The sequence below is a fragment of the Callorhinus ursinus genome, unplaced genomic scaffold, assembly GCF_003265705.2.
Source record: "Callorhinus ursinus isolate GAN/ISIS: 27379988/994484 unplaced genomic scaffold, GSC_fseal_2.0 scaffold6, whole genome shotgun sequence".
Classification (NCBI taxonomy): Eukaryota; Metazoa; Chordata; class Mammalia; order Carnivora; family Otariidae; genus Callorhinus; species Callorhinus ursinus.
Window position 1 is genome coordinate 80847909 of NW_027397068.1, and position 27327 is coordinate 80875235.

The following is a 27327-nucleotide window of genomic DNA, read 5'->3' on the forward strand; positions in this document are numbered from 1 at the left end:
ATAGTAGATGTAGAGTCTTTTCAAACTGCTAGTAGACTTTTAAAGTTGATCTCTAAGCACAGAAGATGACGATGGACTCCCCAGGTGGAGTAAAAGGGATCAACATGCCAAGAAAACAGGTGCAGACCTGGTCTGAGCCTCAGTCTTACCCGTGCGCACACACCGGACTTGGAAGTGCTCTTCCCCAGCGTCTGCAGGCAGAAGGTCATCATGCGCCTGGGAGGAAGAGAGGATGCTCTCTGGGGCCCAGCTGCCCCTCCCAAATCTGACAGCTGATGCCCGTGTCACTTCCTGTGCCTGTGGCCCTGTGATCCTGGTTACACGTGTCACACTGTGTGTCCCCGGTGTGAGGTTTGGAGGATATGAGCTCCAGTGAGCAGGCACATTGTAGAGGAACAGGAGAGGGCTCTCGTGACACTGGAGAGTTGCAGGCCACCGCCTGACCCGGGCGTGACTCTGGTGCCTTTCCTGTGCTTTGTCCCTTGCACTTAGCAGAGCCCTGAGAGAAGTCCTCGGGGCCCACAGCTACCCTCCAAGTTGTTCTGGGAACAACATTCAGTGAGGACACGGTCTTGCTCAGGATAGCAGGTGGGATGCCTCGTGGAAGTTCTCAGGGGCGCTCTCTGACTCCAGAACGATCCATGTGCCCTGCCGGATGCCCCACAGCTGACTTGCCTTTGAGGAAGAGCGTGGCATGAGTCACCTGCAGAGTTGAAGCATAGAGCATGGCAGGCCAGACCTGGGCCCCTGCCTCCTTTGTCAGTGACGCTGCTTGGTGCGCAGCCTTGCTTGTCTGCCCATGTAGCGTCCGCCAGTGCCGGCGGGCCCCAGCGGCAGCAAAAGCGGGTGGCCTCGGGGTGGAGCCTGGTTGCTGGCCGTGGGTCTACACAGACGCTCACGCCAGCAGCGCCCAGAGGAGGCTCCTGCGTGCGTTCGGGTACCATTCGCAGCTGTGGAGCTTCAGATGGAAAAGCTGTGCGCAGGTTTGGGCTTCAGCCCCTCCCTTTGTCCTCTGCTGTCGCTGCCCTTCTCCCTGGGACTTTGAAACTAGCCTCTGGCCTCCCCTCTGCCCGTCGCTTGCAGCTGGGGCAGAGGCGAAGGACTGGCGCCTGGAGGCTTCACGCTGGGCCGTGGCCTCACTGCCTCCTCTGTAAGCCTTCCACAAAGGGGTCCCTTTCCCCACTGGAAGGACCTGCACTTGCTCCTCGATACCCACATGTGGCAGTTACCTGCGTGCCACGGGACGCCTCACCGGTGTCCCCAGATCTGCTTCAGGGCCCGTCCCCTTCCTCTGCCTCTGAGCATCCCTTGTCTTCTGCTTGAGGACGCCTGTCCCCTCTCCTGGGGTTCGCGCTCCTCAGGACCACACACTTGGCCTCACTCACGCTTGTATCTTCTCTGGTACCTGCACTTTCTGGCAATTTAGCAGGTCCTCAGCTAGTGTTGTTTCCATGAATTGAAATATATCCACAGTTACTTGAGGGTGGAAACAGAATCTTTTATAACTTTTATAGAATCTTTGCATTGTCAGTACTCAGATGTTGATTTGCTTAATACTTTCATCAGTCACTGTATTTATGTTTAGGCTAGAGTGCTTGTAGAAGTATTTTGCCTTCATGATTAAGACTCTTCAAATAAAATTTATTTTTCTGTAGCAGAAACAAATCTCAGGATATAATTTCCACCTTACTTTTCTTTTTCAAACCCCCATTCCACACGTTGGCAGAAATGTACCGGGGGTTGAGGGGGAAGGATGTCCCTGAGATGTCATTGTCCCACTCTCTCTACCCCTGGCCCCCTGCTGCTCCCACACCCACAGGACGTGGGTGTCAGGTAGAGCTCATGCACTGCTGAGGGTGCGGGGGCCGTCTGGGCCCCTCTTCTTCGTGACCCAGGGGTCCCGTCTCCTCGCTCCTGCGCCGACGCTTCATGCCTGTGGTAGATCGGAGCCTCTGAAGTTCTCCCAGGGACCAGACTTAGGAAAGTCAGGAGCCAGAACTTGATGATTTTACTCTGTTGCTCAAGTGTATTGATTGTGGGATGTCTTAGGTGAATTATGGCTAATAGTTCAAATATTATGTCACTAGTTTCTTGCAAAGATTAGTCTTTTTATCATTCTTTTAAACCTGGTTCTTTCTGTCATTTTACACTTGTGAGCAGAATCGTATAATCTCGTGGTGGTTGTGGGTCTGATGGGGTTGCCGCAGAGGCAGACGTGCTGCCATGATGTGCGATGCTCTAGGAGGGGCAACAGGTGGCAGTTTGGCTGAGCCCATCTTTGGAGCCGTAGGATGGTGTGGGATGCCCTGCAGGCTCCATGGCTCAGTCTGGAGAGGGGACGGGGTGAGCAGAGTGGTCAGTGGTGTTCTTGCCCATGGCAGCAGGAGGCCGCGCCGCAGGACGCTCACGTGCTGTGTGGTTCCCATAATGGTTTCCTCAGGCACCTGAACGTGTTCCCGTCGACACAGCTCTACACTCAGTTGTGCTTTCTCTCGTTCTCTGCTCTTGGGTCCCTTCCATAAGCCGTCAGAAAACATAGAGAAGTTGTTCTTCTTGTCTGCTGTACGTGATGGTCAGTTCTGAACCTCAGGTGCGTGTCAGGAGGGCAGCACGTGAGAACGGTTGGGGCCGAGCCAGGTGGAGCTTCGAGCCCCCAGACCTGCTGACACCCGCACTCCTAGGATAGCAGCTCAGCAGGGTGGAGAGAGTATTTCTCTGCAGGTTGCGTCCAGGGTGCTGCCGCCAGCCAGACCCTGTGCACGAGAGCCCTGGGGCCCCGAGCACCTGCTGTCCTGCTCTGTCCTGCTCCTCTGTGCAGACGTCTGTCCACGTCCAGAGAGCACCTCTCACACAGTGATGGGACACGAACGTGGCCCTGGATGTGAATATACGTGACATCTCAAGACAGGCACCGTGGAAGGGTTGGCCCTGCTGTTGTCCCCAGCACAGCGTTCATTCTTCCCACCCCTGCCCTGTGCGTTGGGGGAAGCAGGCAGTCTCCATGTATCCTCATTTGTTTACATGTAAACTCAACAACTATTTTTATTCTTTTTATTGAACCATAACTATAGTTTCAAGTGTATAGTCAACAACTGTTTTCAAAGTCCCGCCGTGTGCACAGTGAGTGGCCTTGGTGACAGGTGTCACCACGCACAGTGACAAGCCTGACACACTGAACCTTCTCTGGGTTCTCAGAGGCTCCCACGTGGGTCAGGCAGACCTGGCCGTGTTTCCAGGACCTGCCAACTGTCCCAACTCAGGAGGGCCGAGGAACAGCTGGGCGTGAGTGGATCCTGCACCTGCCTGTTGAGGTTCACGCAGTGCCCCTGAGGGTTACTTTGTACAATTATGCCTCACTGCAACCAGGGGACCTTACCAGTGAGCATAGAACCTCTGAAATCTGACCTCCAAACTTCGTTTCTTGTCGTTTTGTTTACTAGTGCTCTCCTCACCCTGTTTGGGATTCCACGTGCTCATGGGACAGTTGCTCTGGTGAAGCCCTAGCTGAAGCTGAGTTTAAGTTGGCTCGAGGGCTGCAGCTTGCCAAGAATGGTAGTTTTTGTTCCATTTAAATGCATTTTGCATAACTGCCAATAAGCCCCAGTTAATGGACCTTCTTTGGCATTAAGACGAACACCATTCAGTTGAGCTGTTTACCGTTCAGTATTTCCTGTGAAGCTTTGGAACACTGGAACTGGTTTTTCCAGTTTCTGAGTCCCCATCAGATGCTTCATCATGTGGGCAGGAATCTTGGAGGGCTCGGCTCATCCTTTTCTTGATTCCAAAGCACCTAACTATTTCTAAAATATGGGTTGCTTGTCTTTGGTAAAGCTGCACCTGTTAGCCTCATGGAATTGGTCCCTGCTCACCGGTGACTCCGAGCCTCGAGCCAGACCCAGCTTTCTGCCATGCCGACTGGGGGTCCCCCGGGTGTCCCCTCAGTGCCACTTCTTTGGGGGAGAAGAAGAGCTGCTATTGAATTTCTCTTGCTAGAAGATAACCTCAGAGCTTCAGATGTCAGTCCTATAGCCTATGAACATGCTCTGCTTTCCCCTGAACCCAGTTAGCATAAGTTCGTGGTTTTCTCTGTTCACTGAGTGACAGGGGAATTGATCTTGGTCATCAAGCTTCCACAAGCCCCAGTCTCTCCATTCTGTTTTCTGAGTGTCTTCAGCCAGCCTCTTCCTTAACAGACTTGTCAAGGAGGAAAGTTATGGTCTGTTCTCTGAAACCTTACATTATAATTAGAAAAGTAAAATCACAAGGTGGACATGGCTGAGAAATACTATTTTCTGTCTCCCGGACACAGAGAAGTGCAGGGAAAACACCTAACATGAGCACATTGCTAGGAATGCATGTGGTGTTTGCCCAGTCAAGTGAACTAGCCAAGGGTCTCAGGCCCCAGCACCAGTGCTACCTGTACCTCCAAGTGCTGTGTGCCCCTTGATCTCCTGGGGTTTTCTACCCTTGCTTATATTTAGAGCCAGGGAGGGCGGGGGGCGCCTGGGTGACTCTGTCAGTTGGGCGTCCGACTCTTGATTTTGGCTCAGGTCGTGGTCTTGGGATCATGAGATCGAGCCCTGTGTTGGCTCCATGCTGAGTGTGGAGTCTGCTTGGGATTCTCTGTCTCCCTCTGCCCCTCCCTCCCTTCCAAAAAAAGAGAGAGCGTGCATGGTGGAGTTGGGGGGTGGGGGGAGAAGAAAGCTATGTTTAGGAAACTGAATTAATGGCCCCACAGTTTCTTGAACTAAAAGTTCCCTAAAGCACTGGCGATGTCACTCCATCCTGTGACCCCAGGACAGCATAACTGGGCTGGAGACCAGATTCCTGCATTGGTGGTGTCACCTGCTTTGGCGTGGTTACATGTTCACTTCTCCGGGGTGGGGCGGTGAAGGGTGAGTTACTTGGAAGCTGTGAGATGGGGCACAGCTTGACCAATGTAGCTCACCTGAGCCTAAAGGAGGAAGTCAGTATATTGAGGAAGTGGGGTGAGCCAGGGGGGCCCCCAGGGGCTCCGTTCCAGCTACTCACTTTGCCTGAGGTGGGACGCATTTCCTCAGTGGAACCACCAGGACCTGACAGGTCCCGACTGTCACTGACAGGGCCACTGGGGATGGTGTTCATAGCTGAGGCTTTGTTTCCACTTAAAAAAAATGCCCGACTCTGAGTTCAGCACATTCTAACGTCATTTAGGGTTGGTTATTTTTCAAGAGCAAATGTTCTGGTTTCCATCCGTCAGCGCATAGTGCCGTGTGTCTGGACAGTGGGGCCGAGTTGTCTCCCGGAGGAGCTCTGCCGGACAGCACCGTGTTACCTTTCCTCTCCTCTGTCCTTGCAGCACATCGTGACTTTTCAAGCAGTTGGAGAGCTTTGCTTTTGAAGGGCTTTTGGAGGACATGAGTAGGTCATGTTCTGGTGTAAATTCTGTCTTTATTCCGTTATACTTCAGTTCCTTGAGGGCAGGACCTACACGTTCGCAGTGCATGTGCAACTCATGAGCACCCGGCGAGACCACTGGGCCCCGCAGAAGGTACACGATGGTTCACAGTCCCTTGGCTGGAATGGCGGACTCCCAGCTTTGGCTCTTCCTGCAGCAGCTGCGGTACCTGGGCCACTCCTGAGCTGCACTTAAGCTGTTAGTGTGGAGCCTGCCCACTGTGTGGCCATTGCTGTGAGCAGTGCCCCGGCTTGGAGTTTGCTATTTCAGCATCACGCCAAACGGGGAGCTCACTGTGGAGCACTCATTGCGTGCACACATATGGACAGCAGGGTCTAGGTTCTAGATGGTTCTAGATAGTTCTAGAATGGCAGCTGGTACACAGCTGTCAGGAGTGTGCGCTGGTCTTAACAGCGTGCGCCTTGGCCTGGGCCTACTGTGGCCTCGCGTGTGTGGACTCACAGCGTGCCCTGTGTCACATGGCACGTACACAGGAAGGCCATGATTGTGTCCTTGTACATGAGCATCATGCTGTGACGTGGAGTCAGCCCACTCCCCTAATAGAGACCCTCTGCCCGTCCGTTTGAAGGGCATCAGCAGTTGATGGAGAAGTAAATACATTGTATATGATGTTCTGGTATTTAAGCAGCAGACTCACTCATTCAGTAGCAGTCAGAACGCTGACTCTGTCAGACCTGCCCTGGGTGCTCAGGAAAGGGAAGGAGGCGATCCCAGGAGGCTGGGTTCAGCGGGAGTGTGACTGTGGTGAGCAGGCCTCCTGGGGTGGGAGGGCATTCCTGTCCCCTTCTCTCCTCCAGGCGTTTGCCCCTGGGCTGGAATTTGATGGAACTGAGGTGAGAATAGGGTAAGGACAGGAGTGCCTCAGAAGGGAGCAAAAAAATTAGAGACTGAGAAGGTGGCTCTGGTCACAGCTGGGACTCCCCTGCATGTGTGGGGGGGGCCTCCGGCAGCAGAATGACAGGCAGCCCTCCGAGGGCCACATGTGCCGGTCCAAACAGGTCACAGAGTGGGGACGGACTGGGTCTGGCGAGGGGCCTAGCACAAGGGTTTGGGGGCTGCCACAGGAAGGTGAGACGTGTCCAGGAGGCAGGCTTGGTAGGGTTCAGGGAACGCTTACAGGCTGAGGTGGAGGACCCAGATGTGGGGATCCCATCTTCCTAGTTTGGGTGTCCGAGGTGAGACATAAAGAGCTCAGTTTGGGGAGGGTCCCATGTGCGATGTGTGTCTGGACAGTGGGTCCTACAAGCCGGAAGCTTGGGGAGAGTTGGCATTGGAGATGGATTTGGGAAACATGAGCCCATTGGGATTGTAGCAAAAGGAAGTCAGCTAGGAGTCCTGAGAACACCCTCATGAAGGATGGCAGAGAGCTTGGAGGGGAGACGGGTGCGTAAGGGGCAGAGCGCCCAAGCACGGGGGGCCGTCCGGAGAAAGGGTGAGGACATTCATGTCGGACTTGAACCTAGAGCAGCTTCTGAAGAGAAGCGGGGCAGCGCTGAGGCCAGAGAGGGTGAGACACCCCTCCCGTCAGGGGCGCCTGGAGGGATGGGGAACATGGGGAGGGAGAGGGACGGGGGCTGTTCACAGGGGGACAGTGTGGCTGTGGGCACCCCAGGGAGGAGAAGGAAGTTTCCTACTTCAGTACCACCTGCTGTGTGCGCCGTCTCTTCAGGGCTCACGTGGCATTTCCTGAGCCCTCACGCCAGAGGGCATGGCCCTTTCTGGGCAGCAGAGAAAGCCCTGAGAACAGAACAGTTAACCTCGAAAGTTGGAATCCAAAGGGACAGGATTGTGTTTGAGAAATGAAATTATCTACACATCCAGCCCTTCAAGACACTGACTTTATTTCTGGTTTATTGTGTTTTTCTTGGTTTAGAGTTTATTTTTAGCACCTGATAATTAAAACTGTGCTAGCGGTTCCAAAAGTGCCCATGTCTGCTGGTGGGAGTACCCTCAATGAACACACTTGGCAAACCCTCCTGCAAAGACTCTGCCTGAGTATAAGGAAAGCAAGTGCCGGTCTCAGGGTTATGGCCTGTCTATTTAAAGTGCTCACCTGCCACCGCGCGTGTTTATTTTTGTCATGCCCAGAATTGCTGGTGTACATGGGATATAATTGTAAGGATTCTTGAAATGAGAGTGTATGGACTGGAACAGGAAAAAATACATCTTTATTTTCACCAACTTCTAACTGAAATTCATCCTTTCCTTTACAAGAGAGTCCACAAATCCTAGTAATAATAGCAGCAGCTGTGGCCATGTCACCAGTAGGGATCACGGAGGATCCGATGTCACCTCACAGTTGGAGAGATCCGTGTGTGTCCTTTCCTGTCATCCTTGTCTCCAGATTAGTTACTACACCCGCTGCCCTATTATTTAAAGATATACAAAGAAGTGGGTAAATTCCTATATCATAAATTTATGTTTTTTTAGGGGCGCCTGGGTGGCTCAGTTGTTGGGCGTCTGCCTTCGGCTCAGGTCATGGTCCCAGGGTCTTGGGATCGAGCCCCGCATCGGGCTCCCTGCTCCACGGGAAGCCTGCTTCTCCCTCTCCCACTCCCCCTGCTTGTGTTCCCTCTCTCTGTGTCTCTGTCAAATAAATAAAATCTTTAAAAAAAAAAAAATTTTTTTTAAACTGTACTTCATTATAATTAATTCTTTTATAAGCCTATTATTTTATTGTATCTATTTAATGTTATTCAGAGAAAGAATCCATAGGTTTCACTAGACTGCCAAAAATATTTATGATATGAAAATGTTGAGACCCCTGGCTGAGGAGACAAAGTGTGCTGGGGCTGCCTTCAGGAGTGGGAGACTGAGGTAGTCCGGATGGATTTTCATGTTGAAAACAAAGAGAAAACCTAAAAAATATGTTTAAAAAAAAATAAATCTCTTAAGTATCAGATGGCTAAAAGGATCATAAAGAATTACGGAGTCAAGACTGTAGAAAACAGAAGTCCGGGAAGGTTAGCCAAGCATTGGGCACCACTTTTGCTCCAGCGTGTTTGCCTGGTAAGAAAGGAGAAAACATAATTGGCCACAGTCAGGAGTAGACAGGCTGTCGCCGCAGACCCTGCGAAGAGCACAGGGGTCAACAGAAAGCTTTGCGCACACACAAATTTGCACACACACAAATTCAGCCACTTAGATGTAGTGGACTAGATCCCCCCAAAGCACAAGTGGCTGCAATCCACCCATTATCTAATAGATTTTAGACAGCTAGATCACCGTTAAGGAAGTTTCATTCATAGTTTTTTTTTTTTAAGCTCTCCAGAATACACCTGTAACCCAGTTGGTTTCCCTGGATCATTTATCAGCATTCAAAGAATTAATGCCAATTCTACGCATTGTCTTCCAGAAAATATAAGAAGATGAGACCAGTATTACCCTGATACCAAAACCACATAAATGAATTACAAAAAAAAGAACATGTCAGGCCAGTGTCCCTCATGAACATAGATACAGAAATCCTTAACAAAATGTTAGTAGATCAAACCAAGCAGTATGTAAAAAGTATACCCCATGACCAAGTGGGATTGTTCATTGCCGGGGTGCATGGCTGATTCGGAATTCAAAAACCTGTCTGTGTAATTCTCTCATTGGCTAATGAGGAAAAATCACAGGATCATATCAGGTATTCGGAAAAAAACATTTCACAAAATTCAGTACCCATTCGTGATGAAACCTCAAAGAATAGGAATAGAAGGGGCCTTCTTCAGCTCGATAAAGAATATCTCCAAAATCCCCTGCAGCTGACATCATGCATACCAGAGAAAGGCTGCATGCCTCCCCCTGAGGCGGAGACTAAGGCCGGTATATCTGCTCGCACCACCCCTCTCGAGAGCACGGAGCCAGCAGGTGTGGCCTGTGCCCTGAGGCAGGGAAAGGAACTAAAAGGCCTGCAGATCACCAAGGGACAGAAGAGGGACAGAAAGACGGTCCCAGTTTGCAGATGACATGATTCTCTAGAATCACAGATAATCCCAAGGAATCCATCACAAAACTCCTAGAGCTAGTAAGTGTTCAGCAAGATCTCAGGCTGAAGATCAACGTAAAAACAAACAAAAAGACCACAATTGCATCTCTATATATTAAGCTTAAAAGGTAACACCACTAAAATTGTTCCACAAAAATGAATTACCAAGGTATAACCTAACAGACAGGTATAGTATCTGTGTGCCGAGAATTACAAAGTGCTGGGGAAGGAAGTCAGAAGAAGCTTGAGTTCATGGACAGACAGACACATCGTGCTCACGGACTCCAAGTCTCTACACAATGGAGAGGTCCCTTCTCTCCAAACTGATGGACAATTCCTAGCAAAACCCCCAGCAAGGATTTTTGGTTGCTACTGATATGACAAGATTATTCTAAAATTTATATGGAAGAGCAGAAGTAGTAAAATACAGCCAAAACAGTTCTGAAGAGAAAGAATAGCATGGGAGGAATAATGCTTGTTAATATGGCTGATAATATAGCTTGTTATGGAACTAATCAAGACTGGATTGGCTGAGGGTCGGACACACGCGTCAGTGGGACTGAGGCAGAGAACCACACAGGTTCCGCCACCCGATTTTGATGAAGCACAGAAGTCTTGTCAACAGGTGGTGCTGGAGCAGTTGCACAATCACAGACAAAAAAAGGACTCTTAACCTGGCCATTCATGCAAAAGATTAACTTAAGTAGAACACCCAGCTAAATGCAAAATGTACCACTGTAGAACTTCTGGGTAAAAAATAGAAAACTTTGGAATCTAGGGCTGCGTAAAGGGTTCTTAGGTTTCACATCAAAAGCATGATCCATAAAAGAAAAAAAGTAGTAAGTTGGACTTCATCAAAATTAAAAACATTTGGTCTGTAAAAATGAGGAAACAACAAGCTACTGAATGGGAGAAAATATTTGCCAACATGTCTGACAAAGGTCTTGTAAGTAGAAAATATAAGGAGTCTCAAAACTCAGTAGTAAAAACCAAACAGTCCGCTTAAAAAGTGGGCAAAAGACGTAAACAGACATTTCACTGAAAAAGATGTTTGCCTGGCAAACAAGCATGTGGAAGGTTGTTCAGCGTTCATTAAAGCTGTGGTGAGGGGCCGGGTGCAGAGCAGCCCAGACCGCACCCCGTGACCGCGGCAGGCCCCTCGAGGAGGATGGGTACTTGCACACCAGTCTCCTACGCGGCGGTGGGAGCGCTTTGGCTATAGGTGCGTCAGCTCCCTAGGAAGCTAAGCATGCACTTACCGCATGCCTTAACAGTCCCCCTCCTGGGCCTTTTTCCCGCGGAAGTGAAGACTTCTGCTCACCCCAGACCTGGACGTGAGCGTTCCCAGCAGCTGCACATGTGACAGCAGGAGCTGGGAACAAGAACAATGTCTTTAACTAAGCAAACGCTCACACCAGCTGGCCCGTCCACACTGTGGGGTGGGGCCAGCCATGAGAGAGAGGGCCCGACACACACAGCAGCATGAGCGGATCTCAGGGGGTTGTGCTGAATGAGGAAGCCAGTCCCCACACGGCTACACTCCCAGAATGCCACGGTTGGAGAGATGGAGGCTGGGGCAGGGCAGGGCTCTGCACAAGGGAGGCTCCGTATCTGACGGTGGTAGTGGTGGTTAGCCAGGTGGTGTGTGTGACATCACACATGTCCGTGCATGTGGAAGGACCCGTCTCCTGGTCTTGATGCTGCACTGTGGAATGTAGGATGTTAGCACTGCGGGGGATGAGGGTGCATCTGTGGGACCTTCCATACAACCTTTGCAGCTTCCTGTGGATCTGTTGTCATTGCAAAATAAACCCGAACCAACCATGTGCTGCCTACGAGACACACGTCTAAGGTGGAGAGATGCCAGGACGCTGGAAGATGAGGGCAAGGTACACTGTGCACTCACCCTAAGGAGCCGGTGTGACTAGATGAGAAAAAGTGGACTTCGAGTGGGGATCCTCACTAGAGAGAGGGTGATGGTCAGCACCAGGAGCGTGCCAGTGACTCTCTAACTGGGTCAAGTGTGCATGGGCAGCTTCAGAAATATTTGAAACGAAGATTGGCAGGATGGCAAAGAGAAACCCTACTGTGGCAGACTTGAGAACAGGGCTCAGCACACAATGGCCCTGTGGGCCAAATCCAGCCCACAGCCTGTTTTTGTACCGTCCTGCAAGCTAAGAATGGTTTTTATATTTTTAAAGTGTTGTTTCTAAAAAAGAAGAACATTCAACAGAGACTGTACAGGGCCAGCAAAGCCTGGCATATTAACTGTCCTGTGTGGCTGAGTCGCTTAAGTGTCCGACTCTTGGTTTTGGCTCAGGTCATGGTGAGAGGAGTCAGCATGGAGACTGCTTGAGAGTCTCCCTCACCCTCTGCCCTTCTCCTCACTCATTTGCTCACTCACTCTCTAAAATAAAGAAAACAATTTTTTAGGGGCACCTGGGTGGCTCAGTCGTTAAGCGTCTGCCTTCAGCTTAGGTCATGGTCCCGGGGTCCTGGGATCGAGCCCCGCATCGGGCTCCCTGCTCTGCGAGAAGACTGCCTCTCCCTCTCCCACTCCCCCTGCTTGTGTCCCCTCTCTCGCTGTCTCTCTCTCTGTCAAATAAATAAAATCTTAAAAAAAAAAAAAAAACTTTTTTAAAAAGAGAGAATCAGAGGATATTAGGAACCACACTATACCAGTAAATTTGGATGGTTAGGTAAAATGAACATATTCCTTGAAAAACAACATAATAAGACTGAAATGAGAAGATAGAGAATCTAAATGGTTATAAATCTACTGAACACATTGACTCTGAAGGAAAATGCAAATCCCAGTGGCTCCTGGCCAACAGCCCTGAACTTCAGGAAGAAGCAGCATCAGGGTTATTAATCCAGCTTGTCTTAACAAATCCAGCAAAACCTTGGTACCAAAGACAGAGAACACATGAAAATTAGAGGCCATTCTGTTTCATGAAAATAAATTCAAAACTTCCAGACAAAAGTTAGCAGATTGAATCTGGCAATACATAAAATTGATAGAAAGTCGATTTAACATTGAAAACCAGTGTGATTCGGTATAACACAATAAATAAGAAAAAGTGTATGTTTTTGTTAAGGGGTGCAGAAAAACTATGTGGTTAAATTCAGTACTTGTTCATGATAAAAACTCTCAGTAAACTCAGACTAGAAGGCAACTTCCTTAATGTAGCAAAGATTAAAATCTATAGCAGAAATTATACTTAATGGTGAAATATTGAAAGATTTTCCTCTCTAGTGGGAGTGAGTCAAGGGTACCTTCTTTCAGCACTTCTGTTAAACTGGGAGCCTTGGCAAGAAGAGCAGTCTGAGGAAAGAAATAAAAGGCGTAGGGTTTAGAAGAAATAAAACTTATCATCATTGACAGATGGCATGATTGTATAAATGGAAAATCATGTCTACAGAGCACAGCCCTTAGAATTAGTAACCAGACTTAACAGGTGCTAGATACAGAGTCAGCATATACAACCCAAATGTATTCTATAGAACAATAGCAAGTAAAAATAACCCTGCAGTTTTTTTTATGTTTACACTAACAGCAAAGAAAGAACATGAAACAGCAAAAAACAAAAATCTATACAAAATCTCTCCAAGACAGGCACAACATTTCTGAAAGAATCTACCTTAAAGAAGACTCCCCATTTAAAGTTGTCCGTGATCCCCAGAGCCACGCATAGAATCCCAGCATTCCCTGTGGAAAGCCCGTGTGCGGTGCGTGCGCTAGGACAGCGAGGGCAGCCCTGCTGCTCACAGTGTGACGAGCCTCACGAAGAGTGTCCCCCGAAGAAGCCAGAGACAGCAGGACACACGCTGCCTGATTGGTTCCTGTAAATTCACAAGCGTGTAAAACCAGCTACAGTTGGAGTGGTTAGAGCTTACTTTTCGGGGGCAGTGAGGGTGACAGGGAGGCCAGCCGGGGCTTCTGTGATACTAGCAGCATGTGCTTTGTGGCCTAAGTGGTGGTTGCACGGTTCGTGAAAATTCACGTGGTGCACATGGGATCCATGCTTTGGGGCTGGTATACCTCCTTTATAATTTACTTTAAAACAGACAGGTAGGTACAGAAGTGATGAACACAAGACAGGAACAAGAATTGATTCCATTACAGAAAAATCTACCAAATTAGAGACGTGCCCCCAGCGCGCGGAAAAAATACATCACATCTGTTATCAGGGCGCCCTTCCCACAGGCTGGTCTGACACCGAGTAGTCACTGTGGTCTGAGCGCTGGGGCGAGGGCCCACAGTGATGGGGCCGGGGTGGTTCCGGAAGCTCAGGGCTGCTTGAAGTTTGCAAGGAGGAGGTAGAGAAGATGGGACCTTCTGGAGTCCAGTTATCCCGTGGTGCATTGTCCAGACAGGAGGGCTGAGCCCCACGTGACCCTGAGCCCTAGGACGGGGCAGTTCCAGACAGTGACAGCACATGTATAGTTGGGGAAGTGCAAGAGCTCGATGCACAGTGAGGTGGCGGAGAGTTCTGCAGGGCCAGAGGTGAGGCACGTAGCGTGATGGGGAGCGGCCAGCCAGCACAGGCCTCACCTGCAGGTGCCTGCAGAGCAGAAGGAGTGAGGACATCCACTTCTCATCAGTCAGCGCCCCTCAGCCTCACAAACCTGTTCCGTGGTTGCCCTTCTTAGGACAGTATAAGAAGCTGTGCTGTACAACAAGCACACTTTGATTAAACCTTAGAGTGGGGCGTCTGGGGGGCTCAGTCAGTGAAGTGTCTGCCTTGGGCTCAGCTCATAATCCCAGGGTCCTGGGATCGAGTCCCCTGTCAGGCTTCCTGCTCAGCGGGGAGCCTGCTTCTCCCTCTGCCCGCCGCTCCCCCTGCTCATGCTCTCTCGAGCTCTCTAAATGAGTAAAATCTTTAATAAAAAAACAAAACAAACCTTAGATTAACTCTGGGATAATCACAGTTCATGATTACTTTTTTTTTTTTTTTTTTTTTTTGAGAGAGAGAGCACAAAAGGGAAGAGGGGCAGAGGGAGAAGCCGACTCACTGCTGAGCAGGGAGCCCGATGTGGGACTCGATCCCGGGACTCCAGGATCATGACCTGAGCCGAAGGCAGTCGCTTAACCAACTGAGCCACCCAGGTGCCCTCATGATAACTTTCTTTAAATGATGATCAGTTTTATTTTAAGTGAAGTGAACCCTTACTTATAAAGGGGATAAAACGTCTATGACTTCTTTCATGGTTTATTTTGGTTTTGTAAACTGTATTGGATATGCAGTGACATTTAAAATAGCCACTATTTAATTTGAGCCGTGGTGGTCAGCCAGACACCGAGAGATTCGGTGGACACATGCTAGGTTATCCGTTCACATGTGGGCAGTCAGCATGGGCCCCACATCCCAGAAGCGGACATGGCTCTGTCCACGCACAGTGAGAATGTGTGATGTCAGGGTAGATTTGACAACAAAAAGAAATACTTTATATTTGCATGACTTAATTTGTAAAAAGTTATCCACTCATCAGCCCTATGAGATAATTAATACTTTAATTAGAACAACTGAGTGTGCTTTTTAAGAATACAGTGAGCTCATCAGTATCTCAAACAGTACTCTCTTGGCTTCTCTTCCTTTGCTTTGCTTTTAAAGAAAGTTTTTCCAGGTACACCTGAAGCAGATGAACTTGCAGTATTTTCCTGGTGGCCTGCAACTTTGACATGTGAAGGGGCAGTTCTGAGTTGTACACACAGGCCTGGGCAAATGTCTGGGGTGTGCACGGTGCGTGTGCACATGAGCGTGCACACTCGTGATGCAGCTGCCCCTCATGTCCCCGTGGTCAGCGGCGCTCCCCGAGGGGGCTGGTGGGCACAGCACCAGGTGGCTGCCATGCGGCGCCGAGGTACAGCGTGTCTGCATCCCCGTGTGCATGACTCTTCCTTTTCATTCTCTGTCTGCACCCCACAGCTTGATTACATCGACCCCCGAGCTGTGCAGCTTGGCTCCCTCCTGGTCCGCGGCCTCACCACTCTGGTCTTGGTCAACAGCGCGTGCGGCTTCCCCTGGAGGATGAGTGACTTCATGCCCTGGAATGTATTTGACGGGAAGCTGTTTCATCAGAAGTACCTGCAGGCGGAGAAGGGGTATACCGTGGAGGCTCTCGTGGAACAAAATGTGAGTTCACAGTTTCTTCACGTTCACAGACAGTAGGTTTGAGGTCAGGTGCCCAAATGCATCCTAATGCTCAGAGTCCTTGGCCAGATATGAGTTCTCTCTGTCCCAGCAAACATGTCTCCCAGAAACATCCCAGTGGAGGATGGACATGTTCCCAGACTTTGAAATTTTACCCAGTTTACACTCACTGTTGATTACATGGTTGAAATTACTGCTCTTTTGATAGAGGGTTGCATTATTCCAGGAAGGCAGAAACACAGGTTGGGAGGCCGAAAGCTTCAGCGTCAGCATATCCCATAGCTTCTCACAAAATACTGCCATAGGGCTTGAGTCCCCAAACTCCTGCTGAGGGATGGCAGGGAGCACCCCACCCAGTCCACCACGGCCCCCTCTTGAAGTGCTTTCTCTCCCTTACCCTTCCTGAATCAAGAAGGAATGTTTCCCCAGAGGTGCCTTTGCAGACATCAGACTAATTCAATAGGAGCAATGACCATGTATTTACTTGAAAATATCCCCTGAAGGCTGCTGGTTTAGTTGGGGTTGTTGGCTATGCGATGTCCAGGCTCCATGATTCTTCGGCGGTTTCCAAGGAAGGCTCCCGCCAAGCTCACTTGGAGCATGCTGTAATAGCTGCAAGTATGCGCGAGACCCTGCGGCCCGCAGAGCAGTCACCACCCATGAGAAAAAAGCATCCTGAGCTTCACATCAGACAGAAAACATTCGGAGAGAAACAAAAACCAAACAAAAACCCAGGGTGTCCTTTGGGATTTAGGAGCAGCTAGTATTGTGTGCAGACAGCGGCAGGGTCATGAGGGAGGGTGTTGCTCAGATCGGGCTTGTCCCCGTGTTCGGGAGTGGGGAAGGGTCAGAGCAGAGCAGACTGCAGTCACCACCTGCAAACCCCCAGTTGTGGCCCCGTGTCTGATGTTCTGGCCACGGACAGGGTGACCTCAGGTTCAGGCAGGTGGGGCCACGTGTCAGCAGTAAATGAAGTGGCCCGGAGGGGCAGGTCCATCCCTTGCCCCGCGGCTGCTGCTTCTGAAGTGTCACCACTTGAGGGGCTGAGGACCCAGATGACCGGCCCAGGTTTGTTTGGAAGGACTGTGTGGTCGTGGCCCAGATGTCACCACAGAACTCGGAGATCTTTTGGAAGTGACTGTTTAACCTGCAGAAGACCAGAAGGGATGTAGCACTAATGTTATTTCCCTGGGGACTCAGGAGAATGTCAGTTTTCTGAGAACCTCTTGTTAAGTTTCAGTGTTGAAGGAAACACTCACCCAGTGTCCTTGGACCCCGTGGCCACTGTTGTGTCTCCTGAGTGCATGCACAGGCCTGCCACTGCTCACGCCGTCTGCTCTGTTTGTAGAGGTCCCGGCTGACCAAGTTCCACACACTGAAGTCGGTCGTGTGCAAGGCGTGCGTGAAGGAGAACAGACGCATCATCAGCAGGCAGCTTTGGCGCTCACACCAGCCAGGTGGGCATGGCATCACGGGCCCCCACCCCTGCCGGGGCTGGCCTTACAATGCAGGACGGCCCGGGAGGTTGGGATGCGATGCAGACTGACCACGCTTGCTGCTACCTACAGTTTCAGTTCTGGTCCCTTTAGGAAAAGTGTCTCCCAGAGGGCAGCCCTGCTCATCCTATGACGCAGAACTCCCCCGTGGGCTCTCTTTCTTCTCGTAATAAAATTTAGCATAGAAAACAAAAGGAAATAGAAATAACCTGTATTCTGTCAAGAGCACAAATGTGGACAGGTAATGTGTGTTTGCACTATTTTTCTGTGCTTTTATCTCATCGTGATGATCTCCTGTGCGATTGTGCATCCTGCTTGTCCATACTCCCCTCTGACAGTGGTGTGCGTGCGTATGCTTAGTACTCCAGCTCGGAAGTGGCTTCCATTTTTTCCCATTTTATGTACATTATTTCCTTAAAACAGAGCACCATAGTTTGCAAACTACAGGTCAATATGCAGTCAAATTTAGATAAATGTTGCCAACTTGTTTTCTAAAAACCTTCACCTCTGCACCTTCACCAGTGATGAGGAGCTTCTGTTGCGTTCACCAGTTAACTAACATGTGAGATGGAACAGTGTATCTTACTGACCGGATGATTCTTTATTCCGGAAGTTGGCTGTCTTAGAGATCAGCCTGTTGATGAGTTGGATTATCTCACACCCTCCTTTGTTAGGGTCTGTGCCTCTCACTGGAGCAGCTCCCTCTCTCTCCTTGGAGGGGTTAGAGAACACCCCCTGATTCCTACCCCCCACACTGCCTTCGGGGGCTCTGCTGGCCATTGGCCGTGCAGGTCTCATTCTGAGAGACAGTTTGGGGCCTGCCTGAAGGAGAGTTGCGGGGTAGGAGCGGGGCTCCCTCCCTGCTTCCCGGGGTCACAGGCTCCCACCTCGTCCTGCCCTTTTGTCTGCCCTTTAGTTTTCTCCCGCCAACTGAGGGTAGGCAGGGTTTGAGACCCCAGAGCAAGAGCTTGTTCCTTGCAAAATAGATGTGCAGCACTCTGCCTCTGTTGCCTGTGCCCAAACTGGGCTGGCGGCCTGTCCTGCGTGCCCAGTGCCTCGGGTTCCTGAGCAGAAGCTGCAGGCAGCAGAATGCAGGCTGCTTTCAGCTGGCAGGAGCTTAGTCGGACTTTGTCATGTTAAATTCTAGTGGAGACCAAGGGGTAGAAGGTGTCAGAGCTCAGGAATGTCAGAGAGGAAACTTGAGGGTGGTTAAGTGTGTGGAGAGTCGAGGGGAGCGCACACCGTGGTCTGGCTCTCAGAGTCCCGGGACCCCTGCTCACCCAGAGCCTGAGCGCTGGCGGCCTGCAGAGTCGGGCCCTTGCCCTCGGGAGGCAGGGTCAGTCAGAACTGACGACCACGGGCCCTGCTCTGGCCCAGCGTCCTCCAGGCTGCTTGTCTGTCACCTGCACGGGTCCCCTCTGGGGGAACATGTTCAAATTCGGACGTCCACCCTCCCATTCCAGCTGTGGCCCCTCGGTCCACATTTTTCATGGGCTTTTCCTGTGATTTAAGGAAACCGAAGCTTGAGAACTGTGGACCTGGTGCCGCCTTGCTACCCTCTTAGATGTAATGTGTCACTTGGGGTTAGGCCTGTGGTAGCCTCCTAACGTGCTGATCACGTGTCCCCACAGGCAGGTGGGGGAGGCAGGGATCTGGCTCCCACAGGACGAGCTCCGGGTACAGCCGGGCAGGCCAAGGACAGCACTGGAGGGACCAGGGACCAGGTAAGAGGCCAGCGGCCATGGACTGCTCGCAATGCTGTTGTCTTGGCACCATGCTTCTGCTGATACTCTAATTTCATTGCTGAGTGAAGTAGAGACAGAATTTCCAAGCTCCGTGCTGGTCTATCTCTGCTCCTTGCCACTCTGTTTTCTGTCAATCCATTCATCTGTTCAAGACCCTATTTTTTATAATTTACTCAAAGAAAGGCTCTTGTAAAGGTTTCATGCAATGCATCCCTCTAATGAAAAAAGAGTATTTTGATATGTTCTGTGATTTGGCTTTTGTATACGTAAGACCCTTTTGGGTGATCAAGGAAATAAAATGAATTCTTTACTTCTTGGGTGTGTAGTACAGATGTCTGGTTTTCATGCATAAAGCTGAATTTAATACATAGTAATTTACATTTTAAATACAGAGAAAACCTCATCAGTATTTAAATTCAAAATTCCTTAGTTTTCAAAGCCTAACTGTAGAGACTTTTATATTACCTAAATTTACAATTTTATCCTTGCAAATACATACAAACCTTTAATTTAATTTAGTTTTTTGCAAGCCCTGAAACGTGTAGAGATTTCACAGAGTACTCACATTATTACCCTAAAGCACAGCGAGTCTTTGTCATTAAGCAAAGCTGCGTGTCTCGGTCGCCCTGTGTGGTGGCCACTGCATCTCCTCACTTGGGATGTTGCTGCGGGGAATCTGAGCCTCTCCCGGTCGGTTGCCTCTTGTTCTGGCAGAAATCTGGGTGTCCACTCTAATGCCCAGCCCTGGGGGACAGAGAAGAGCTCTGTAAGATTTACAGCTGCTGTAGGTGTCCCTGCAGAGTCCACCTAGCCAGTCCTGACACCACTGTCACCTGAAGCTCCTCAACGGTCAACCCGGGGCGCGGAGCAGCGCCCCCCCATTCCCACCTCGTCCAGCACAGGCACGCGGTGACTCCACCCAGATCTGAGTGTTGCTAGCTCAGCCTAAATTAGAGGAGGGCAAATCCCTTCCCCATCCCCTCAAGCATTTTTGAGATTGCTTTTAATGTAGAAGGAGCTGCGGTTTATTGAACTAAACTGCAAAAGGGAACCCAGAGGCCACAAGAGGGTTTGTCAGCTTACCTTGAATCATACTGCGACAGCCATTGCTGTGGGCTCGCATCCACACGGTGAGTGGGTATCTGAGAGGGCGGCCTCGGGGTGCCTACGGGAGGGGCGTGCGCAGAAGGCAGGGCCCCAGGGAGCCGTGTGTGGCTGGAAGGGTCAATGGGAGGGAGGCTCATGGGAGGTAAAGTTGGGCAGACAGCAAAGGAGCAGACCTTCCAGGGCCTCACAGCATTGGTCAGAGCCCTGGAGTTCACTCCAAACTAGATACTCCATGTATCCGTTCTGAGTAGGTATTCCCGTAGTCACCAGCCCGCCCCGTAGAGCTCAGAGCCCGCACACCTTCAATACAAAGCTCCTATTTTGTAATACTAACAGGGTTTGAATTTAGGTACCAATACTGTGTTTGAAATATAAGCGTGTGATGGGCGCAGAGTCAGGTCCCAGCTCTGTCTGTCTGGATATCCCATCCCAGGTATGTTTAAGTAGCAGGACCCTGGGCACCTGTCACCCTTGAAGCTGTGGTGTCAGACACCTACGACCCTGGCCCCTCTAGGTGAGGATTAGAAGGCACCTACCTAGCTCAGGAAAGCAGGGTGAGGGAAGGCATCCTGGACATCTTTCAGGCAGCCTGGCACTACGGGGCGTGCATAATCCTCCCTGTGTTTCCTCTAAGCAGATGACAAAGTCCTCCCCAGGGTCCCTGCTGTCACTGGTGTAGGAAATGGTAACATTCCTCTTAATTCTCTCTGGCCTGGGCTTGTCTCCTTTTCTTCCTGCTGGGTCTCAGGAATTCAGGAAACCTGAGACAATACAAAGTCAGGGTGGGGAGGGCTGCAGGTTAAGCCTGGCAACGGGTGGGAGAGGGACCACGAGTCTCGGGGAGATGAGCACATCAGCTGGGGCCCTTGGCTAGGGTGTGTGCCTGTGGTGGCGCACGCAGCCAGCACGTATGCATGCATGCCTCCCCTTAGACGCTCCCTAGACTGTGCTCCTTGCCACGTCAGCAGCATCCAGCCTGGGCAGACTTTGGTGTCCTGCCAGCTCTGAGTCCTGGGGTTCCAGGCAAGCCAGGTGCAGTGGCCCCACTGGGTCCTTGAATTCGAGCCTCTCAGAGCAGTGAGTGTTGGAGCTGTCTTCATATGTCTGCTCTTTCCCAGAGGAAGCTTGCTGCAGTGGGTTCTCACAGGCAGGACCCACCACTCACCAGTGACCTGACCTGAGCAGATGACAGAGCCTCCGGGCGTTCCCTCATGTACAATGACCACCTGAAATTTCAGGGAACGTTTGGAACGCTTAGGATGTTTGTCAGACTGGGTGCAAGGCCTAGAGAAGCATGTCTTCCGTCTTCTGTTCTGGTTATGTAGAAGCAAGGAGACCATAACAGATGCAACAGCCAGAGCCTGACGCTTTCCCAGGTGTCCTGGTTTGCAGGAAATCCCTCCTCAGGGGATAGGACCACGGTGGTCACACGGAAGACGGGACGGTGGTGCAGGAGGGCTCGGGGCTGAAACCCATGCCCTGCGAGACCTCAGGTCAAAGGCAAAATTGCAGTGGTGAGTGCTGAGTTAGGATCAGGTTTCAGAATTTGGGGTGGGCATGCAGGCTTCGGGAGCAGTCGCTGGTGTCGTCAGGTGCATGTGGTGACAGATGGCAGTTAGGCCGTGTTGGGCACCGCAGAACACGCAGACTTGTGGAACCACTTGCCGACCACCTGAACTAATGTAACATCGTGTCAGCTGCACTCAAAAAATTAAAAGAAAAAAGAATTTGGGCATGGAGGTGCAAGAAATTAAAAGTCTCTGGCAAGACCGTAGTTAAGCAAGGACAGTATGTATCATTTGCGTTTTGTCTCACGTGGAAAAATGTTCACAAAAGTTTCATTGGCAGTACCAATATGTTATCTGATTTCAGATATCTCTGTACGAGATACATGTTCACACACACGCACATACAGTCTTTTATTAGAACTGGAACATTGTTTAAGGTCAGGAGATCCACTTTTTCAGTTTCATCACTGTGATAGAATTCCATCATTTTTACTTGGCCCACACACGTTTGCGGGCTTATGTCCACCTTTGAAATCCTATTTTAGTATTTTTTAGAGATATGTAAGTAGTCTAAGTAGAAAGTTGTCAAGACAGAGTTAACAGACAGAATTCTTTGTTTAAGTCAAACTGAAAATGCCTCAGAATGAGTGTATTGAATCACTGTGAGACAGTCCGAGAGGAGGGAGGAGGAGAAGGAGGAGCAGTGGCGGACGTGCCGCCCCCGTGAGCCTGGCCCACGTCGGCCAGGCAGGGAAAGGCCAGAGGCAACAGCCTCCCTGTGAAGCATGTGCTTCCTGGCCTGTGAACTGGGGAGAGGACCCAGGACCAGCAGAGGTGACAACCTCCCTGCCTCCCTGGGGCCGGGAACTTCAAAGTCTCTACAGTGAGAACATCTTAACCTCCTTGCTGTTGGTGAGAAATGATGTGTTAAATTCCACAGTCAGTAGCAAATCACATTTGCTTGTGATTTCTTCAGATTTTCACTTGTCGGTGGTAATTCTGGGCTGTTGTAAAACTGTCTCTGATCATCTGTGGTAACAAGGTGGGGCCTGGAAACCTCGCTGTGGCCTTGCTGTGACCCTCTCCCACCATGCAGCCCTTGGCCAAAGCCCCTGCCAGCCTCCCACTTGCCGGAGCAGCTGGGCCACAAAGGCTGCCCTCGGCGGGAGAGGCGTGGGCATCATCAGTCAAGCAGAAGCATGGAAAGCTTTGTAGGAAAAGTGTTATTTTCTGAATGTGAAAACAACCACCTATTTTACTGGCAGGTTGGCTCTCTTCCGGTTCTCGCCCAACACTCCCTGTGTCGCGGGAGGTGAAAAGTGGCCAGCTACATGGGGACGGGGGTCTCTGCACTCAGCTGTAGAAAGAGCCACACATTGCTTTCTCCACCCTTGGCCAAGTGTCCTGTGAGCCATCTGCACATGCAGATGCATTTCCCGGTGTCACTGGCAGCGGAGGCTGTCTGTACACCGTGCAGGTGCTTGAAACTGGCATTTGGAGGAGCAGTTGGGACACTGCTTCCTTCTATCAGCAGAGCCACCTCTTAATTAATTGTTTCCTACTCTGATGGAATAATTGTGCAACAAACTTTTAGTGACAGTGGCCACAACAGAAAAGAGAATGAAGTGCTGTCCTCCAAATACAACTCAGCATGCTGTTTTTATACATGCTTAGAGATGTGCGGTTTTTTTCTCTTTGAATTTTAGAGAAACGTAATTAACTGAGTTTTGGTTTTCATATCTCTTTGGTGCAGGAAATAGACAGTATGAGCCTGACCATTGGAGAAGACATTCATCCTCTTCTGGGTAAGTGCACCACTTACATTCTCGGAATAAATCAGTTTTATCAAAGATGGAAGTAAAGCATCTGTCTTTATAACATAAATCTTTTATATCAGTTGCTAAACTTTAAAAGAATTCAGATGTTAAATCCTGACATGGGGCTAAGTTAACTTGGTTTGCAGATAAAAAAGCAGATAAATTTGCTTCTTCTCGAAAAAGGGTGGAGAGAAAGAGATGGGGAGTCTGGCCTTAAAGCCCGGGGACACCCTTGAGAGTGAAGCTCTCAGAACAGCATTGCAGTTGTCCTTGGGAAGAGAGTGGCCTGTGGGGTCTAGACCTAGTTTTTCATGAAAAGGAAAATCATCCTTTTTGGTGACTTCTCCCTCGTATCCTATAAAAAAGTGCTCTCTTGACTTATTTTCAGAGGTTGTGGTCCCAAACAGTTGTTAACACCTTCACCCTTACTTCTCCATCTGTGTCTATAAGGGGTGGTTGATTTTTTTTTTTTTTTTTTTTAGTGAGTTGGAATCTTACTCTGTCCTGCTTTTTTTTAATTTAACACTGGATTGTAAAGATTGTAAGGATTGGAGACATGATACCCTATATATTCCAAGAATTGTTTCTAGTTATTAATACAGAAAAGCCTTCCTGGCGGGAGAGCCAGCTCTGCACCGAGGGCCTGGCCCTGCCTGGGAATCATAATGGTGTGTGGCCCACGGGTCTGTTCCTGCCAAATCCTCCTTTCCATTTCACTTTTGCCAGGCTCCAGCTCAGAGTTCCTGACAACAGTGCATGGAGAGGCAGGCCTGGGCCCAGCCGACAAATACCAGGCATCAGACGGGAGGCCTGTAGGGGTGTAGGGGGAGGAGGCAGTCGTTCAGTGTCAGGAAGCTTAATTTATGATGCCACTAATGAGGGGTTCATTTGTTGCTCTATCGGAGCACTGAACAGCACTTATTTTTAAAAAATGTTCTAGATACTCCAAGTTTCATGGAAGAATTCTCAGATAATTTAAGAATTGTAATTTCAAGGCCAGAATTGTACTGAACTCAACCTCTGGGGTATCGATAATGGAAAGAAATCTAGATTCAGAAGTTAGAAGACACACCCTGCATTAGTGGCCTGTTCTGCACCACATGCCGTGGCTCTGGAGGTTCCCAGCACTCTCAGATAATGCTCACACGTGTTCCCCAGAAGACACGGCCAGTTGTTGCTGTCTGTAAAAACAAAATAAGCCCTAAGCATATTCACAGTCCAGTTTGCATATTGCCCCTGATGAATTACCCTAACAGCTCAAGTATGCAGAGCGCCTGGCTTTGTCTGACCTTAAAATCCCATCTAGTATTTACCAAAACAGGGGTGCAGTCTCTAGGTGTTTTTTAAAGATTTTATTTATTTTTTTGAGAGAGAGACAATGAGAGACAGAGAGCACAAGAGGGAAGAGGGTCAGAGGGAGAAGCAGACTCCCCGCTGAGCAGGGAGCCCGATATGGGACTCGATCCCGGGACTCCAGGATCATGACCTGAGCCGAAGGCAGTCGCTTAACCACTGAGCCACCCAGGCGCCCAGTCTCTAGGTGTTTTAATACTTGTAGGTTTTGGGGCGCCTCGGTGGCTCAGTTGTTAAGCGACTGCCTTCGGCTCAGGTCATGATCCCAGGGTCCTGGGATCGAGCCCCACATCGGGCTCCCTGCTCCGCAGGAAGCCTGCTTCTCCCTCTCCCACTTCCCCTGCTTGTGTTCCCTCTCTTACTGTGTCTCTCTCTGTCAAAGAAATAAATAAAATCTAAAAAAAAAAATACTTGTAGGTTTTACATTTGAAACATCCACACTACTTCCTGCAAGGCCTTCTGAAGGACATTTGCATATCTAGTTACTTTCCATGCAGCTTTTGTAGGACCTACAACCTGATTCCCCAACTTTAGAAATAGATTTGTTTCATTCCACTTACGGTGTTTCCTGTCAACATTCTATTCCTTTCATTTCTGCTCTTTTGAAACCACTGTTGCTTCCAGAAGTTTCATTTCTTTGCTGCTTATTTTTATAACTTTGAAATAAATTTCTCATCCCTTAGACGAAAAGAGTAGACCTCCATGAAAATTGTTTTCCCCCTTTATAATATCTGAACTCCAACTTGTCAGTAAAATATTTGTAGTCATTAACAAGCTTAAGTAAGTCATAAAGTATGTACAGTCTCTTATATTTGAAAAGCCAATGCAATAAGTTTCTGTAATCTTGTTGTTGCATAAGTTAGTTACTTCTGCAGCCTAGTCTTCTGATGAAATGTCCATGTATCAATTTAAAAATGAAAATAAAATAATATATCACTCATAATTAAATATTTCATATTTCTTTGATTATTTGGAAGACATTTCATGATCTAATACATTGGGATCTTTGGGAAGAAAAAGGGTGTTGAATTTTGTCAAATGCTATTTCTGCATCAACTGAGATGGTCATAGGCTTTTTTTATCCTTCATTCTGTTAATTTGTTGTGTCATGTTGATTGATCTGCATATGTTGAACCATCCTTGCTTCCAAGGGATAAATACCACTGATCATGGTGTATGATGTTTTTAATGTTCTGTTGAATTTGGTTTGCTAGTATTTTGTCAAGGATTTTTGCATTATTGTTCATCAGGGCTATTGGCCTGTAGTTTTCTTAGAGTGTCCTTGTCTCGTTTTGATATGTTGAGGGAATGCTGGCCTCATAAAATGAGCTTGGAAGTGTTCCTTCTCCTTCAGTTTTTTGGAAGAGTTTGAGAAGGATTGGCATTAATTCTTAAAATGTTTGGTAGAATTCACCAGCAAAGCCATCTGGTCCTGGACTTTTATTTGTTGGGAGGTTTTTAATTACTGATTCAGTCTCCTTTCTCATTGATTGGTCTGTTCAGATTATCTGTCTCATCATGCCTTACACAAAGGCAACCTGAATCATCATGATTCAGTCTTGGTAGGTTGTATGTCTCTAGGACTTTATCCATTTCTTCTAGGTCATCCAGTTGTTGGCGTGTAAGTGTGTATAGTTGTCACTTCTGTAGTATCAGTTTTAATTTCTTTCTTTCTTTATAATTTGATTTGAGCCATCTGTCTTTTTCTCTTGGGTAGTCTAGCTAAAGGTTTGTCAGTTTTGTATATCTTTTCAAAAAACCCATTTCGTTTCATTTATCTTTCTTTATTATCTTTCTTGTTTCATTTATTATATCTTTAATCTTTGTTATTTCCTTCTTTCTGCTATCTTTGGGCTTAGTATGTTCTTTTTCTAGTTCCTTGAGCTGTAAAGTTAGGTTGTTTATTTGAGATGTTTCTTTCTTCTAATGTAGGCATTTATTGCTATAAACATCCCTGTTAGAACTGCTTTGGTTGCATCCTATTATTTTTGCATCCCATTAGGTTTTGTACGTTGTGTTCTATTTTTGTTTGTATCAAGATACCTTTTGATTTCTTCCTTGACCTATTGGTTGTTCACAAATACGTTGTTTAATTTCTACAGATTTGTAAATTTTCCACTTTTCTTCTTCTTACGGGTTTCAAGTTTCACACCATTGGGATCAGAAACTATACTTGATATAATTTCAATCTTGTTAAGTTAGGGGGGTGAGGGACAGAGAGAGAGGGAGAGAATCTTAAGCAGGCTCCACGCCCAGCATGGAGCCCAATGAGGGGCTCAGTCTCACGACCCTGAGATCATGACCTGAGTCGGAATCAAGAGTTGGATCCCTAACCAGCTGAGCCACCCAGGCACCCCTCAATCTTGTTAAATTTTTTAAGACTTGCTTTATAACCTAATGTACAATCTATTCTGAGGAATATTCTTGTGTGCTTGAGAAGAGTATGTTTTCCTCTGTTATTATAGATGTCTGTTGGGTCCATCTGGTTTAAAGTGCAGTTCAAGTCCCGTGTGTCTTTATTGCTTTGTTGTTTGGATGATACACCCATTGTTGAAAGTGGGGTATTAGATTCCCCTGCTATTATTATATTGCTATCTACTTTTCCCTTTAGTTTTGTTAATATTTTCTTTATATGTTTACAAACTTTATCATCCTTTCATTATAAAAGGTGTCAACAAAGTAAGTATAAAAGGAGTGTATCTCAACAAATGCCAC

At 48.8% G+C, this 27327-nt stretch overlaps 1 protein-coding gene and 1 long non-coding RNA gene across 6 annotated transcripts in view; one reads left to right on the forward strand and one right to left on the reverse strand.

Annotated features, from left to right (window-relative positions):
• Positions 1–27327, forward strand: part of FAM120B (family with sequence similarity 120 member B) — a 110818-nt gene that overhangs the window by 53950 nt on the left and 29541 nt on the right. For 4 of the 5 annotated variants that reach the window (XM_073894251.1, XM_073894248.1, XM_025866508.2 and 1 more), the window contains 4 exons: positions 15362–15568; positions 16935–17043; positions 18714–18806; positions 23196–23247. In XM_073894251.1, coding sequence (XP_073750352.1) covers positions 15362–15568; positions 16935–17043; positions 18714–18806; positions 23196–23247 — 461 coding nt within the window. The remainder of the gene's footprint in view (positions 1–15361; positions 15569–16934; positions 17044–18713; positions 18807–23195; positions 23248–27327) is intronic. The other variant, XM_025866509.2, reaches the window with a different exon arrangement.
• On the reverse strand, positions 7698–10923 carry LOC141373026 (uncharacterized). Its single transcript, XR_012378660.1, has 3 exons — positions 10691–10923; positions 8387–8464; positions 7698–7824 (listed from the first exon to the last, which is right to left on the reverse strand). It is a non-coding gene; the product is annotated as an uncharacterized lncRNA (long non-coding RNA).